The following is a 17,207-nucleotide window of genomic DNA, read 5'->3' as shown; positions in this document are numbered from 1 at the left end:
TCACAGGAAGCCCCCATCCCTGCTCAGAGAAGGAGGGGCTCACTGGAACTGTGGGCACTGGAGTCACTGGCAGTCACTCCTTCTCCACCTGCTCATGTCCTGCTGGGCACAGGCATCACAGGAGCTGTACCAGTGGGAATGGGTCATGAAGGCCCCTGTCCTTCTCCCGGGCAGCATTCCTGTAGGAGCAGAAGAGCACTCAGTGGACATGAGGAGTATTCTGCTGGCACGTGGGGAGGTAGGCGGGCATTGGCCAGAGCTTTGCAGAGGGGAGGGAGGGCACTGGCTACTTCCCTGCTATGAAACTGGCAGCAAGGTAACATTGAATCCCATTGATCCTCCATATCCCAGCTCTCGAGATGGCCATTATTCTTTGAAGGTGACCATTTCAGCATCCCTAACTTCTTTCTCTGGGCTCCATGTATGGATGTGCCAGCACCTGTAAGTTTTGCCCTGACACCAACATTTAATTTTGCATGTAAAAATGAACTGGCATTAGCAGTCTAACTTACTGTCCTTATTGCAATTTTTATTTTCATTTCCCTTCTGGTATTTCCCAAGGGGCATCAAACCCTAGCTATATCCTTTTATCCTGTTACTTTTTAACATCACATCAGTCTGCTCTGCATGCTCCTCTGTGCTTGTTTGCTTTCCCCCAGCTTCTATTTTAAATACTCCTCTGGGAGCTTTTGAATTTTTAGGGCCGGAAGTCTCACTTCATTAAGATCAAAGTGCAGCCTTCTCCTCTTGTTCAGACTCCACTTGTCCCTGAAGGCTTCCTAGTGCTCCATGGATCTAAGTCCTTGCTCTCTGCATCTCATTTGGGCACTAAGACTCTAGATTTCTGTATATCCCTGGCTTCATACATGGAATTGACAGTTTTTCCTAGAATTCAAGGTCCTCGTCCTTAGCCACCTGTCTGATGGCCAAAACCTGGCCCCTTCCATTTACCTGCATCAATGGAACAAAGATGGACCAAAATACCAATCTGTGACCCTGGAGCCTCTCATCCAGATGTTACACAAAGCCTGCTGCCTTTGTGCCCAGCAGCTGGCTGTCATCTAATTTCCCAAGCACAGGCACCCAGGTCTAGCAACAGAGTTTTCTGACAGCATCAGTTGCTTCTTGCTGTTCTTTATGCTCTTTGCTCCTCCAAGGTGTACTGCAATCCTTGCTCTCTTGTGCAGGAAACTCAGGCAGCCTCAGGAGAGCATAAGTTTCAGAATACTGCTACTGCCCTACAACTCTCCCAAAGTTCTCTGTTTTACTCTCAGCTGCTGCAAGGTGGAGAGCTCTCTGAGTAAACAAATACCCTCTCTGCACAAGCAGCAGATTCTTGTGCCATGGCCACCAGTAGGAAACTATCCCTTGTGAAGCAATCCCAACTCCTACAATACCAACCTTTAGGGGATTTCTGCCTTTTTGAGTGCCTGAGTGCGGCATCTGGGGAAAGCTTATGTTGGTTGAACTTCTGTAGTTCTGCTAATTCAGCTAATATAATTTCTATTGTCCTGTCTTTTCAGCTCTGCACCTTTCCTGGTGCCACAGCACTCACCCTGTTTGTGGTTAGCAGTGCTGCTCAGTTTCTGTCCTTTGCCTAGGTCTGGGAAAGATCTGGCCTTGCAACCTCAACACTGCCTATACTCATGTTCTCCATCTGCCCAGCCCTACACAAAACTGCCAGACTGACCTGTTCCCTTGTCCTTCTCTGCTCTCTAGAATGATGTTAAAGGCCTTCTCTTCAGGCTACTGATGTGGAAACACATCTTCCTTCATTTGGGTTCTAAATGCACAGCAATAATCTTACAGAAGTCTTACAGCCCAGTCACAGGGCAGGCAAAACTACAGTGAGGGCACTGTAGTTTGGAAACACCCAAGCCAACTTCAATGTATACACTTGTTCTGAGGGAAAATGGCAAGGGAACACACATAGAACTCAAAGTCAGAGCTACATAAAAACTGTGGAATCCTGTCTTTACTCAGAGTGCCTGGTGGAGCACAGGAAGTATTATTCCTTGATCTAGAAAGTGTAAAGATGTGCCCAGAGTACCCAGCTATTCAGCTTCAGGAGTTTGCTATCACGCTGTTTTGTCTCAAACACCTTGTTTCATGAGCCATCAAGCAACAGCTTTTGTTCTTGCAAGTTTCTCAATGTTGGCAGAAAAATAAGTAGATCGCTCCTTGCATCCACTTGCTATCCTGCATTAATAACGCTAGAGACCAAAGACTGGGTGTTTCTTTCACACCTGAAAGCAGTTTTTGGCAATGAAGATGTGAAGAAAAATCCTGACAGCCAAATCAGCCAAATGAGACAAATTGGAAGGTAAATGTACCGAAAATAAATGGGTTTTTTGAGGAGCTGGAATTAATGAGCAGCCACCTGCTCTGCCTTAAGGCATCCCTGGGATGCACCACTCTCCTCAGACAGGTTGTCCAGTGCTGTCTTCTGTCCTTTAGATGATGTTTCAACCTTTACAACTATGGCTCAAGGCTAGAGCTAGACACTGTGCAACAGTTTTGAACCATCATCAATTACCACGACCTCCAAAATGCTTTACATTCCTGCAGGCACCGGCAAGGTGCTGGGAAGCAAAGTGCTGCACCTCCCTTCTCCCTCTTCCCTAGCCTCCATGAACCTTCACTCCCACTTCCTAGTGATTTAATCCATACCAGCCATGCAGTCCTGGGTGGGCTGAAAGCATGAGCAAAAATGAGTCTGAGAGTGTGTAGGAGGGTTGCTGTGCTGTCCTGGAATCTGGAAGCCGAGATGGAGATGAGACAGTCTTGCTCCATAGCCCGACTCTGGTACTACCTGGGAGTTACTTCCACAAGCTCAATGATGAACTTGAGACAGAAGGATTTCCCTCCTCTGATCCACTGCCTAGTCTGCAGAATGGGGAAAAAAGAACCTTTCTTGCTCCAAATTCATGTAAAAGGAGCTAATCTTTGTCATGTGGAGAGGAAATACCCATTCAAAAGCACCTGTTTCTTCTGACCATCTTGTACCACCATCTGGGTGTCCACATCTGGGTGATTCAAAGATTGTGAAGGGCTCTGAAGGATAACCACAAAAAGTTTGAAAGCATGGAGTTGTGAATTGGTTGTGCAGAGCTGTGTAGGGTCTGCTATTTCCAGCAGAATGACCTGAGTGAGCAAGCCTGGGGATGCGACGGCCCTGGGTCTTTCAGAATTTCATTCTTTCCACTTTCTTTTCTATCACCAACCTTTGTTTCAGATCTACTAAAGGTTTTCCTGTGGACTACTGTCTGGGGAATCTCCACTGAGACTTGTGAGCTTGTATTTTAATGACAGGCCATTTACTTGCTATTAAGTGCTGAAGGCTGTAGTGGCTGGAGGATGTTCTTTGAGCCCTTCCTGCATAAATGCTCATTTCATGGTTGATGCATCTGAAGGAGATACGATTTAGTGATCCAAATGATCCCTGTTTTTATCTTGCCATATTCCTAGGAGCTCAGTGGAAGTGGATGGTTCTGTGTGCCATGAAATGCATAGATCTCCTGAGGAGGGATTAGGGCCTCAAGAGGAGAAGGCATACCCAAGTGTCCTAAGTGCCAGGCTAGCCCCACTCTCCTGGGGCTTTTGTTATGACTTCAGAACGGCTTTTGGTCTAAGCTTATTGGGAATTTGGGCTGTATCAGTATGCACCACAGGTATGACAAAGATGAAGGGGTTTGTCATTACCACTTTTTGAATATGAAAGAGCCCATCAGAGCCTTCCCTATCCAAACATACAAAGGCAGCGAGAGTGTCAAGTGACAGTTTGTATTCACCAAGCAGGGATCTCCTTACTACAATGCAGTGTTTGGTCTGCCAGTAAGTGGAAATGAAAGGCAGAGGTGTAGTTTCTGCAGTGACTTCAGACGTTGAAATTCTCATATTACAGCAAGACACTCCAAGACTGTCATTTCTGAATACCTTCCAATGCAGAACCTGGTTGCTATCACCCATGGGCAGTGGTTTTCTTTATGCATTTGTAAAGATGATGTGTTACCAATGAGCCTGTTAGCGCTCCCTGCTCTAAATCAGTCATCCTTCCCTGTATAGAGCTTTACCTCTATGACTGCCAGAAGTTCAATATTTCTATTTAACTTTTGTACTTAATTGGATTATTTTATCATGCGCTAGTGTCAGGATTTATGGTGAGAAAGGTTCAGTCCTACGGAGATGAGCTGAAGGTAGGCAGCAACGTTTCTGTCTTGGCATTCATGGAGCACATTAATTTACACTTTCAGACATGTGCCATTCATCCTGTATCTTTATTGCTGTGCATTCAGTGTACTTCCAAAAAAGTGCATCAGTAAAATCACTGCTTCCAGTGAAGTGCTCAGAAGCAATCCTAGTTTATAGCAGTCCTGCTTCCACACAAAGTCATGAGAAAATATTACGGAAAGGAAACAGATGTCCTGAGCCCAATCCTACAGAGTAATACAGATTCCCAGGAGACCCACGAGCGTTTTCCTCTGCTGTTAACTGCACTGGGTGCAGGACTCTTGGCTGCAGGAGGCCCAACTTTCACCTCTTGGGGTTTTGGGGTATAAGTAAGGGGAAGTTTTTGGTTTTGAGTATTCTTGCAGGAAAGTGTAGTAACTTGGAGGAAAGAAATGTTTTAGACATCCTGTCATGTGCTCTGTTCTAATGTATTGTAGGTCCTAACAGTCTATAACTGAAATTAATCTGCAGTATTTAGACTGACAAATGCCATATATTTTGCCTGAAAGCATTATTTTCCAATGTTTTTTTGAAGATCTTAATTGCATTTTGAAATTCAAGCAATTTCTTTCTAAGGTGAGAGTTGCAAGAGGGTGAAAATTCCATTTGCTGCACAATTTCACCTAATGAGGTGTAGTCACTAGGGGTTTGGCCTAGGAATTTGTGCAAGTCATGAAATATGGACTCATTTTCTGCTCCGTGAATTTTTGGATTCTGGGGGCTTTTGTTCCAGAGAAGAGCAAGTGTGGTGTGGGAATAAGTGAGCTCTTAAATGTCTTAGGCATCTCTGTGAGTGAAAGGGACATGCAGAACTGGTGGGCAGCTCGGGACAGTCCCTGACACAGAAATGCAGTCACTGGGGATTTGTACCACTGGATTAATGGCTCATTTTAGGTGAGGCAGAGTATGTCATAGGTGACAGCACCTCCTGGTTGTTACCATCCTCTATCCTTCACATTCCCTCCCCGTAGCAGCCACCTGTTCTTCCATCTTTCTCCCACCATTTGACACATCTTTCTTCTAAGTTCCCCTAGGGCAATTTTCATTGAATTCCTCACTACATGTGTGCCAATATGCATCAAGAAGAGTTGATTCTGGTGTGATTTTCAGCTGGTATTTGTAGATTGTGCAGTGAACCTGTACTGGGGGCAGCAGCCACCAAAAGCTACCAGCATCCCAGGAGAGGGAGCACCTCTTGTCCATAGGGAGCAAGGTGGACACTCCTCAAGCCTCATAAACCCAGCACAGAGCCCAGAAATGGGCTCCTTTCTCTGCTTTGTCCCATCTGTCCTCTCCCTTCTTTTTGTCATTTCTTACTCCCTAACTCCTCCTCCTTCTTTCCCCTCTCTTCTGCCTCTTTTACCCTCTCTTTCTGTCCCTGTTGAGTTACTTTCTTGACACCTAGTGGTATTGTGTTCTCCAAACATGAGAGCAAAAAACAGTGCTGTGCCAAAAAAGCTTGACTCATGTCAATGTTAACCTTCCCAACCCCTTTTTCCTCATGTTTGATTTCTTCCAGGAAGAAAATGCTTCCCTTTGGTTCTTCATATACTTTCTTTCCGATAATTTGTATTCATTTACAGTAAGGTCTGAACAAATCTGCTGTCCTTGGTGCTAGGAAAATCCCTGTACATAAACTTAGGACAGAATGTCCTATCCCTATAGGGATATAGATACCATCCCTAACATAAAGGTTCATCCTTAAGCCAGGAATACCCCATCAAGCAGAGGCCTCTCAAAGGTGCAGCTGCTAAAGGACCATATGCTGTTACATACTGTCTGCAGGAGGTCACTGCATCCTTCTGGGGGAAACACACCAAAAAATACATTCAGCTATGGAATGTGCACCTGAACAGTGCAGGCTATTGAAGGGATGGCATCCTGCTGTATTGCCTCTCATGTGCTATATTCTGAGCTGGACAGTATCTCACAGTGAGACTCAGATCACAAAAAGGAGGAAGTTCTGTTCAATGGCCTCTACTGATACCCAAACACACAATGATCAGCAGTGAAATTAAGGAACGTGGTATTCCTCTCAGGATTAGTTTCTGCACTCTGGTAAAACCACAGTTCAGATGACTCACTTGAGGACTTTCCATCCTGAACACAGGAGGCTGGCAACAAAACTACAGCGTAACTCATGTCACTCCCTTTCCTGTTAGTTCACCAGCAAAACAGCCTGTAATAAGAAACATAAAACATGGACACACAAGGCCATCCACTTGCTTAAAAGTGTGTTGCACACAACAGATGCTGGCAGGCCACTTGGACATGTATGTTGGTTCCTGTCAGCAGGTGGGGGAGAAGGTATGAGTGAGCCAAATCAATCTGCTTAGAAGTGTTGTGAAGTAACCACCTTAAGTTTACATAACATCTTGCCCTGTGGAGTGCAACATGGACTTTTTAATACAAATAATGAACCTTTTGACAGCTACCACTGTCAGAGTTTTTATTAAGCTAAGCTGAGTCACCACTTCCCCCTCATGTCTCACAACACTTAACTTGATCTAAATTGCTAGCACCCTCAGTATGCACAGAGCATAACCTTGCTTTTCTGGAACTTGATTTTGCAAGTCAAGGGGAAGAATGTGAGAGAAAGACTTTGCATCCATCTCATTTAGGGCCCGTGTTAAACTCTTGGTTTCCTCTCGCCCCTGAAGGGGGTGGTTGTGGTATCACTGCTGTACTTGTGCCCTCTGGTAGCCTGGCAGTCCGGGAATTGTTTAAATTTGTGGTGGTCCAGAGCACATTTCTACCTCCTCCTTGATAAAAGCCTTCATCATCATGATGCATGTCACTTGATCCACTGACTCATTTATTCACTTTGCCTTTTTTTTCTTTTTTTGGTAGGATTATCAGCTTTCAGCAGAAAAGCACTTCAGACCACAACTTAAGTTACTTTAAATCGTGGGTGCCATGCACCTGAAAAAGCCCCAGACAACTACCTGACCATAACAGCAACACATCACTGACAGAGCACTTACCCACTTCTAGACAAAAGCTTTTCTTAATCCAACTCCTGTATAAATAGTCTTGAAATTTTCTGAATATACAGCAACTGACTTAGGAGTAATTTTGGAAGGTGTCCACACAAAACAATGATGTCTACCATACCTATTCTTTAAACCTAAGCCATGCAATATAAAGTACCTCATATCACACAATTAGTTACTGCTTATTTGAAGTTCAAAACTCATAATTGGACAACACTAATTGAAGGCACCTTTCCAGGTCCCCCCATAACTTTGTATTTGCAGAATTAATGTGAAAGGATGCAGTAGATCCCAAATAATTTCTGGCACCTGCAGTTGAATTCTGCTCCAACATGAAGAGATTTATGATTATGACTGCCTGCATTAGTGACGTGCTGAGCAAAGAGCCAGTAACCACACTGCCTTGCTAAGCATGGCTGATTACAAACAGCAGTGAACCTTTGTGATATACAGCAATAGAAGTAATGACCAAGCGTCAGGGGGTAGATTAACCGTAGTATGTTAGAACACAAGTTGACTACTCAAATTATGATGGAAAGCTTTTTTGAAGAATAATGTTTCCCAAAACCATATGCAAACAAAACAATCAGACCACATTCATATATTAATTTTTTATTTTCCCATACAATATTCACAGGGTCTGCTTTTTGTCTTATTCAAACTAAATTTTTCCCCCCATGCCCTCAAACTAAAGAACCGACGTTTCAGGACACAAAAAGAAGTCTTGTAAACATAAAACATCCAACGCATAGCTGAAACCCAGAGCATTTAGCTATTAAAAACACAGTTATATCCCCTTTAACGCAGGGTGTTTTCTTGTGTATCACACCATTAACCAAACTGCTCATATACTAAAAAGGTGCAGCTTTAACCAAAGGTCACAATGCACTTCTTCACCCACTGCGTGTTAGCATGTGTTTTATTATATTCTATTCAGTCAGTTATTTTAAAAACTATATACAGCTATGTTTAAATGTGTATTTGTGCCATGTTTTTAACAACACAAAAAAAAAGGCATTGTTAAGCTGGTGCTGCATATTAGGCAGCAGGATGCCAGAGCATTGGTTCAGACACCTAACTTCAATGGAAAAGTCAAGTCTGCTAAACCTCTGCAGTGGGACTAATATTGAACAGTCCACTTCCCACATTCAAACATTATGAAAGATAAAGAGACATGCGATAGCTGATCATCATCAGTTTTATAGCACTATTTACCAATTTTGCCAGCACACAGAACAACTCAGTGGAAAAAAACCCCAACACAATTCAAGCCTTAAAACAAATGCCTTTGATGTGATTAAAGATACATAACTAATATTCAAACTCCAGAAATAGTGAACACTAGCAAACTAATCATGTTTTGACACTTGAACCAAAAGTGTACCACTTGCTTCATTATTGTGTGCAATGCAGCACAAAAAGTACTAGACGTCAGTTGCTGAAACACAAGAAGAAAGCATAGAGGTACAATCAAGAATGTTGTGTGCAGGCACAGATTTGTATCGCAAGACAAAAGCAAACTCTTTTGTTTTCTCATATTAGTGGGTCTAACTATTTCTGGGGAACCTGCATCCCAAAATGAGACTGCAGTATTCAAAATTCAGTACAGGACAGCAAAACTTTACATCCTGAACTTTACTTAAAAGATTTTTAATACCTCCGTGACTTTCTAAATAATCTTTGAGCTGTCTGATGTTTTCCTTCAGTTTCCAAAAGAGCAGTCATTCAGTCCACAACAGAGTAGGGACACTTTTATTTTTTTCTGCCATGACATGATTTTAAAATCAAGTCACCTTAGATCAATTCTTCAGACTGCTCAAGTGTCACCTGAACATGTAATTTCAAATTTTTACTAGAAATAATATAAGCAATTAATAAGGGTGTAGCACTCTTCCTCTGCTTGCTGAGCACTTGTACAAGAAGCATCTTTTGATTAAGCTAGTAATACATCACAAATTTTTCACTTTAATTTTGTGTGCATTTAAGAATTGGTCAGCCTACTTTTTCTTTCAGAGCCATTTGAAGGAGTTTAGCCTAACTATGACCAGCCCAATTCAAGCTATGGGCATGTACATATATTTACTACCTTCCACAACTAAATAAAACAGAACTTTACAGTACGTAAGCTACTGAAGACATGAGCAGTGAAAACAATGCAACTCTAATAACTCTACCAAAAATATAACCTGAAATATTTAAAACATTTCCTGACCACTAACAAAATAGAGTGGCAATTAGATGCACAAGGCCGTCATGTCTCAGTGCACCACACAGAGGAATATTTACAGCACTTGTGCAATAGTATCAATATAAAATTGCCCTCTTACTAGGAAAACAATTTAGTAAAAAGCTTTGTACGTGCCTAACACATAATATAACCTCAACCAGTGCTGGTGCTGTGCTGCTTAACAAACCAAGCTACTTCTGGTCTTAAATCCAAAAGGCAGCAGCAGCATATATGAGTACTGCACAGTTTCAATGACAAAGTTACAAGACTCCCTATTCTACTGCATGTTTTTTACATTAACTTGGAAGTTTGGATTTCTTTCGTATGCAGAAGTGGATTTCCTGAGTAGTCTCAGCTTACAATTTCTTCAGTAAAACAAACGTAGCAAAAGAGAAAATGTATTTATTTTAATACAGAAGAAATGTATGTTTAAGCAATCATAATGAAGTATAAAATTCAGCAAATTCTGAAGATGAAGACTTTCCAGGCTGATGAAGAAAGTGAACCACAATGTAGTGCCAAGCTTTCAACAATTTTACAAATAAGCAAGGGGTATGATTGCATTTTTTTAAAACAGCAAAATCAAATCAGTGCACTACAGTTAATCACATTTTCATTTTTATAATCCAAGATATTCAGCCTGAAAATTAAAATCAAATGAGATTTCCATATATATCATCTCTCATATCAGACACTAGACTGTTGGGTTATTTTAAAGTGTTATACTGCAGATGACTAATTGTACTGGTAAAAATCATACTTGGATTGGATTAGTATCAGTAGAAATAAAGAGAGACTAGACACTGACAGATATTTTAATATAGGAATTGAAACACTTAAGTGCCAAAGGATCCTTAAAAATTTCAAATTATGTGTCCCTTTCATAATGTTTTCTGTCTGTTTTGTGATTTTTAAGAGATGAGGAGTATACACATTTGAATGTTGCATATATTCAGACCTCTGTACCTACAGTTAGTTGGAGAACCGCTAATCTTAGTGAGTAACACACCTGAAACATTACCGCCACTGGTTACGATCCAACACGCGTTGTCGTGGTTCTTTTATCTGAGAAGAAGCTTTTAAGGAGAAACACCTGCCCGATACTAACAACAAGAAGAATGATTGCTTCCCCTATTGACCAGTAGGCCACCCTTGTGTTTAAATCCTCTGCTCTGCTGCGGCCCTGTGCTTCCCTCAAGCGGAAGTGAGTCTGATAATCAATGACAGACTTCAAAGCTTCATGAATTGAAACACACGCAGACTCCATCTGCAGAAACAAACAAATACACAACACAGAATTAAGAACACTTCTAGTGGTTTCGTGCTTTGCTATTTAAAATGAGGAGTCATGTGACTTTGCAAGCTAAGAATTAACTCAGACAAATGTCAGACTGAAATAGTGTAAATACAGTAAAATTTAACTTATACTGATCAAACTTTACACACAAAAATGTGGTGCTGTTAAATACAGAAGCAGATAAAACCACAGATCTAATAAAAAGTAAAGAGCTCTGAGAATTAATGAAAAAATTCTAAATTAATATCTGGATTTAAAATGAACATCAGAAACATTTCTGAAATGTCAGTGATCCTCCAGCTGTTAATTCCACAGGAAAACAAGCAGTTGCTTAGAATACTAATATGCACAGAGCATATATTAAATGCTTCTGTTTCACAAATATGATGTTCTTCATTGCTTCATTCTCACTCAAGTTGTACAATGTCTGTTCTGTTGTCAAGAGACTATTCTCTTAGTCATGTATACAAAAAGTGGTTAGGGAAGGGACAATTGCTATCCTTCAGTGCTCCTAAACACTCAGTACCATACTCATATAAAAATACTTAGAAATTTGCCCAATTTCATTGTAATTTTTCATTTTAAAAAAGCATTATTGGTTTTCCAATCCCTAGGTCATTTTTTATATAAATTTCCTGCACTTTCACTTTATCTTCTGTAAGGAAAAGTACTCCTCACTGTGTTTTGATCACCAAGAGATCAGTCAATGCATCTTCAATAGACTTATTTTCTACTAACAATTTTAGGTTTCTCTTTAATGGCTTAACATGAGTACTTCCTGAAGATCGAACAGCACAAATTATCATAAAAGGAAAGGTCTAACACCCTTATAGGGCTGTTCTCAGTCACTTATATTTTTGTCTCACCATATTTTCAAGTTGATGACTTTCAAGACACACGTCCGAACAAGTCTAAGGTAATCTGCTCAACAAAATTCAGAAAGAGTTTTCCCAAACTAAGTTTTGCTGTTGGTGAATTGTAGAAACAACCTGATCTGCACAAGGGATTTAAACAAGGTCACACTGGTTTTAGGGATTTACCTTTAACGACTCCCATGAAAGGCTGCCCAAATTTGGTCATGCCACAAGCCTGACCAGAACTGCACAAAGAACCTCCTTACCAGAGAAGCAAGGAAAAGATATTAAGAGATACAGTATCAAGAATCTGAACACAAAATATGTCACTGCAGGAATTCATTAAATGTTCCAAAGGAAGTTTTAATGTATTTAGATTGTGTAGAGGTGGTACATAACTGTAAAATCCTGAAAATATAGTAACAGTGATGCTCTGACACTTTGTAGATTTATAAAGATCAAATATCTAGAAGCCAGATGAATACAGCTGACATTATTAATTTATTTTGCTAGAATTTTCTTCTCCATTTAAAAAACAGTAGTTAAATGAGTCCTCCTCCTAAAAAAAGACTCTCCTGTTTTAGATGTAGAAACAATCCCCAGAGTTTCTCCAGAGCCTGGAAATTTTTTTAAACCCTATTCCACCAATATTTAGTTTGCGAATTCCACACATCAAGAGGGACACTGCTGAGGCATTAAAAGGAAGTTTCCTTAGAAACTTCAGAAAAACCCCACCAACCAAACAGAAAACAATCAAAAGAACTCCCCAGAAACCACCCAAACAAGAAGACCCCAAACAATAGTGGCCTTATGTTTCTGAACTAATTTCCTCTTAAGCATTCGATGATTGCTTCTCAGCTCTGTTTTGTGTTCTACAAATCCTATCATTACAAAGAAAGCCTATTTGTAGTAATTTAGAGTACTTTAAAAGCTTCAATTAATTTATTTTCAAAAGTGACATAGATAACGAATGCAGCTGAACTTGAAGAAAAAAATGCCTTCACCTAACAACTTTTGTCAAATACAACAGCATTTTACCTGGGTAAGTGCAGTTACTCTGTTCTCACTAGGAAACAGTGGTGGATCTTCTCCAACTTGGAAATCAAAGTATACAGTTTTGTGTGTGAAAGTAGAGAACTCATTGCTGAAGCAGAACTTGTATGTTCCATTTCTGGATGCAGTAAATGTGAAACTATCATATTGTTTCTTCATCTCTTTGTACAGTACAACGCCATCAGGATCTTCCAACCGACAGTCAACATCATAATGACCTCCAGTGATCACCTGGAAACAAAAACCAAGAAATTGTCTCTTTAAAAAAATGGACATTGATATATTTCTTCTAAGAAGTATGATCTGTCAGGTGGAACTGCAAAGCTTTTTGCTTTGATAAGTGTTTTAAAATATAATGCATTCATTTGAATGAGAATCTTTCAAAGCAAGTCTGCAAAATTATATTCCCATGGACAACACACAGAAGATAATTTAAAATGCTTTAAATTCAGCATATGCAATGTCAACTGTATTTTCAAACCCTTTAGGAGACCAATTTCAGTTACTTTGTTATTAATAACTGTACAACAGCAAAGGCTACAGTAGATGAAACTCAATGGGACAGCAAAGACATGACTGTAATGAGTCTGACATTTGTATACACAAGTCCTTCGTGGAATTGATTCATCCAGCTGAGACTGTGAACATGCAGCAAAATACTTCCTTCCTGTGTGGGCCAGAAGAGTGTAACTGCCCTACTGTATCAGCTGGGTTAGGCTGCAGGAATGGTGTTTGACCTGTAGAACAGGAATTCCAATCTGTCCAGTTTTCCTATCTGCTTCTAACAACAGAGCAACACTCTGGGAGACCTGTCGCCTCCCTCCTGCACAGTTACACACGGGAGTTCTTCCAAAAACCAGCACATCCGGATAATGCCTGCAACTGACTCAAAACTTCACTATTGTCCCAAAGGGGTTTTTGAGGCTTTGATTACTGTTGGTCTACAGTGTATTACAACCTGGATTCTACAGGAAGACTAATCAGGAGTTTAGGTGTCCACAAGGTGGTATTCTGATGACTCTTGCATAGCAGTCTTACACTTTATCCTTGCTGCAAATTTTTTACTTTTTAGATAAAGCATGCTGAAGGAGGAAGAGACTTATTTCATATGCGTGCAGAAATCACTGAAATATTTTAGTATCTGTATCTGCACTTCAGTCCAAATGGCTCATCAGTTTACTGAAGTACCAGATTATTAAAATGATGACATCAGTGGTAAAACTGAAATAACAGCAGACTGGAACAGCAGCTCCTCCACAAAGGCAAAGTTTTACAAGTATCCAATTGGCAAGCAATAACACAGCTCTTCATTTTTGAAATACAATCTACAATTTGATAAGGGTGTGCTTTTTACCAATTACATGGGAGTCACTTGCATTCAGCTGCACAGACACCCTGAAAATGTCGATTTACACAGAGGCAGTAAAGATTGGCCAGGGCTTTGAAGTTCCCCTAGGATTCCTTCCACAGAACTTGCTGTACCTTGTGTCAGCCCTTGAGACATACTGCCAAAGGACATTCACACAGCACTTCAGCCTGCCAGTGGCTGGTCAAATCCAGACTTTTCTTTTAGCAGTGCTAACCCTGTTCTGGTCACCAATAAAAGTGGCAACAGCAGGCTTATCTGTCCAGTGATTCCCACTTCAAAACTGCAGAGGAAAGTACTATACAGAAAAGACTTTAGAGAAGAAACAGTCAAGGACAAGAAATATTTGGGTAGGGAAAAAGATATCCAGGACCAAGAACATAGAGGACATAGTAACATCGTAATATTTGGCAACAACATTCCCCAAATATACTTTGATGGGACAGCAGCCGAGAAACTAGAAAGCACAGGACTTCAGGAAGAAAAGTCAGCCCAAAAAAATCACAGAGTCCTTTCAAAAGCCCCCAAAAGGTCATCAGGGATGACTTTTGTCTCATGCTGCTGCGTACTGTCACTGACTTCATCTACTGAAGTGACAGACTGAAAGGTTCCAACCCTGCTAATACACTCAGAGGCACCAAAACAGTGATGCTGTACTGCATGCTTGTCCTATCACCCTTTCACTGTTTAGTATGTAACCGAAATCTGAACTGTACTCTGGAATACCGAACATTAGCTCTTAAGATATACTATGCTCATCCTGGCGATGCTTCACAAACCACAAGGAAATTACGTCTCCGGCACCTTGTTGGTCAGGTGTGCTTTAGGTATTCTCTGCGCTGTTCAGGTGGGGCACTACGTGGCAGCGACCAGGGCACAGACACTGCCAGTTTGCAGGGCCAGCTCTGTGTCCCACTCAGCCCTGCACTACACGGAAGCCTCCCAGCCGCTCCCGCAGTTTTCCTTAGTCCAGCTGGAAACCCCTCATTGGATCCAGCCGCTGCTCCGGTGCCAGGCGCTGCTCCCAAATACTCCCTAAAGAAAGGGAGGTGAGGGAGAGCTCCCCGGCAGCGGCCTGGGCTCGGGGCCACGGCCCAGCCCGGCCAGCGCGAGGCCACGCCCGGGGCGGCTCCCCCGGCCCGGGTACCTGGAACTCGAGGGTGCACTTGGTGCCCTGGGCGATCTCCTCGTAGAAGCACTGCTTGGCGTTGTCGGGCAGCTCGAACGTGATCTCGGAGGCCCGCGCCGCGCAGGCCGCCAGCGCCCACACCAGCAGCAAGGGCGGCAGCGGCCCCCGGGAGCTCCGCGGCGGCATCACCCGGCGCGGGGAGAGGCGAGGAGGGCGCGGAGCGGCTCGGGCGGCGCGGGCTGCGGGGCTGAGGGCGCTGCGGGCGGGACGCGGCGTGGCCGAGGGGACGAGCAGCAGCAGCCGGAAGCGCCCGCGCGGCGGCAGCGCCTTCCCGGAGCGCTTCCGGGACGTGTGACCGGCGGGGAAGGGGGCGGTGAGGGGGCGGGCTCCGGCGGGCATGGTCTCGGCTTTCCCCCTATCGTGTCGCCGACTGGAGGTTGGGTGTTCGCTCAGCGCCATTGCCCGCGGTTAAGTTTTGGGAGGGTCCGTCTAAGCGCTAGGCCCTAAAGCTGGAAATGGCGGGCTGCTGTGGCCGAGCGCACGGGAGAAGCGACCTCCGAGAAGCAGGACACACAGGGAGGAATCTGGAGAGTTCTGCTTCGCAGGTCCTTAAATGTTCATTGCAGAGATTGAATAAGATGAATGAATAAACAGATATATAAAACATCGATCAAAATGCTCACTCTGACTGCAGGAGTGTCGGCCTTCAAGTTCTCTTCCAGTAAATGCAGTCATGGGAGTCATACAGGGTTAAGGGTTGGAAGGGACCTTAAGGATCAGCGAGTCCCAGCCCACCTGCCGTGGGCAGGGACACTTCCCACTAGACCAGGTTGCTCAGGGCCCCCATCTAACCTGGCCTTGAGCACTGCCAGGTTTGGGGTATCCCCAGCCTCACTGGACAACCTGTTCCAGTGTCTCACCACCCTCACAGTAAAGAATTTTTTCCTCATGTCTAATCTAGGTTTCCCCTCTTTCAGTTTGTACCCATTACTCTTCGTCCTGTCACTACAGTTCCTGATCAAGAGTCCCTCTCCAGGTTCCCTGCAGGCCCCTGCAGATACTGCAAGGTTGCCATAAGGTGTCCATGCAACCTTTCCTTCTCCAGGCTGAAGAGCCCCAACTCTCTCAGCCTTTCTCACTTATTTTTACAAACTCAAAAAAAGAAATCAAAGATGTCCTACATTCTTATTATATTAAGTTCGGTGGCAAATCAGGCAGAGTAGGAAAAGGAAAACTCAGCTCAAACCTCCCAGGCAGGAGCACGAGTTTGTAATGCAGTGGGTCTGGTCACCCATTTTGCTCCTCCGGAAGGAGGGCTGAACCTGCATGAAGTACCTCCTGCCAAAAGAGGCACCACACTGGGGTGCTGCTGCATAATCCTCTAGCCTTGAAGAGACAAGTCATGTGCTAGCTTGTGAAACGTGTGATTTTCGTCCTCAGCACTGCGTAAGAAACCTGGGCATCTGTTTGAGGACTGTGGATTTCACAGGACCGAGGTACCCAAAATTCATATGTTGGAGGCTCTGGTAGATTTGCAGGTGTGGATTAAAGTGAGATGGCAGATGCTTTACCAAGTAACACACCTCCCCCCCCCAGCAGCTGAGGCAGACATTATCCATCTACAATTAATCCTCATCCATACAATTAATCAGATACTTGCTGTTTTCATTTAAACACACTGTTTTATTTTAGATGGCATTTAAGTGTTGGCTGATAGCTGAGACAGCTCAAAAGCAGGTTATATATCTGGGCCATACGATGCAGCTCCAGCCATTTTACTGAAATCAGTGACTACAGGCTTGTAAGAACTGTATCACCTAATCATCTTCTCCTTCATGTGGAAGAAATACATTTCAGGAGGACTTAATCTGTGATTTTTCACAGGAACTGTAGTGATCATGTATGACTTACAGTTTCCTAGTTCATTCTTTCCAGCTGTTTTCTTAAAGTTTCCCTAAATGGGCAAAATGAAGCTTACCTAAGAAATGACAATTGGAAACCTGTCACCAAATAATCAGACAAGAAAACAGAAGGCTAAAAATATGGAGCAGGCAAGAA

At 42.8% G+C, this 17,207-nt stretch overlaps 1 protein-coding gene across 1 annotated transcript; it reads right to left on the bottom strand.

Moving 5' to 3' along the window:
* Positions 1 to 7,819: 7,819 nt before the first annotated feature.
* Positions 7,820 to 15,469, bottom strand: LOC309584821 (transmembrane emp24 domain-containing protein 7). The gene is made up of 3 exons (XM_082301119.1): positions 15,168 to 15,469; positions 12,640 to 12,885; positions 7,820 to 10,717 (listed from the first exon to the last, which is right to left on the bottom strand). The coding sequence occupies exons 1-3, from the start codon at positions 15,333 to 15,335 to the stop codon at positions 10,481 to 10,483; spliced, it is 651 nt and encodes a 216-aa protein (XP_082157245.1). The 5' UTR covers positions 15,336 to 15,469; the 3' UTR covers positions 7,820 to 10,480.
* Positions 15,470 to 17,207: the final 1,738 nt, after the last annotated feature.

This window comes from Coloeus monedula (assembly GCF_965178545.1).
Source record: "Coloeus monedula genome assembly, chromosome: Z".
NCBI lineage: Eukaryota > Metazoa > Chordata > Aves > Passeriformes > Corvidae > Coloeus > Coloeus monedula.
Note: the sequence above shows the minus strand (reverse complement) of the source record. Positions and strands in the feature narration are given on the sequence as shown.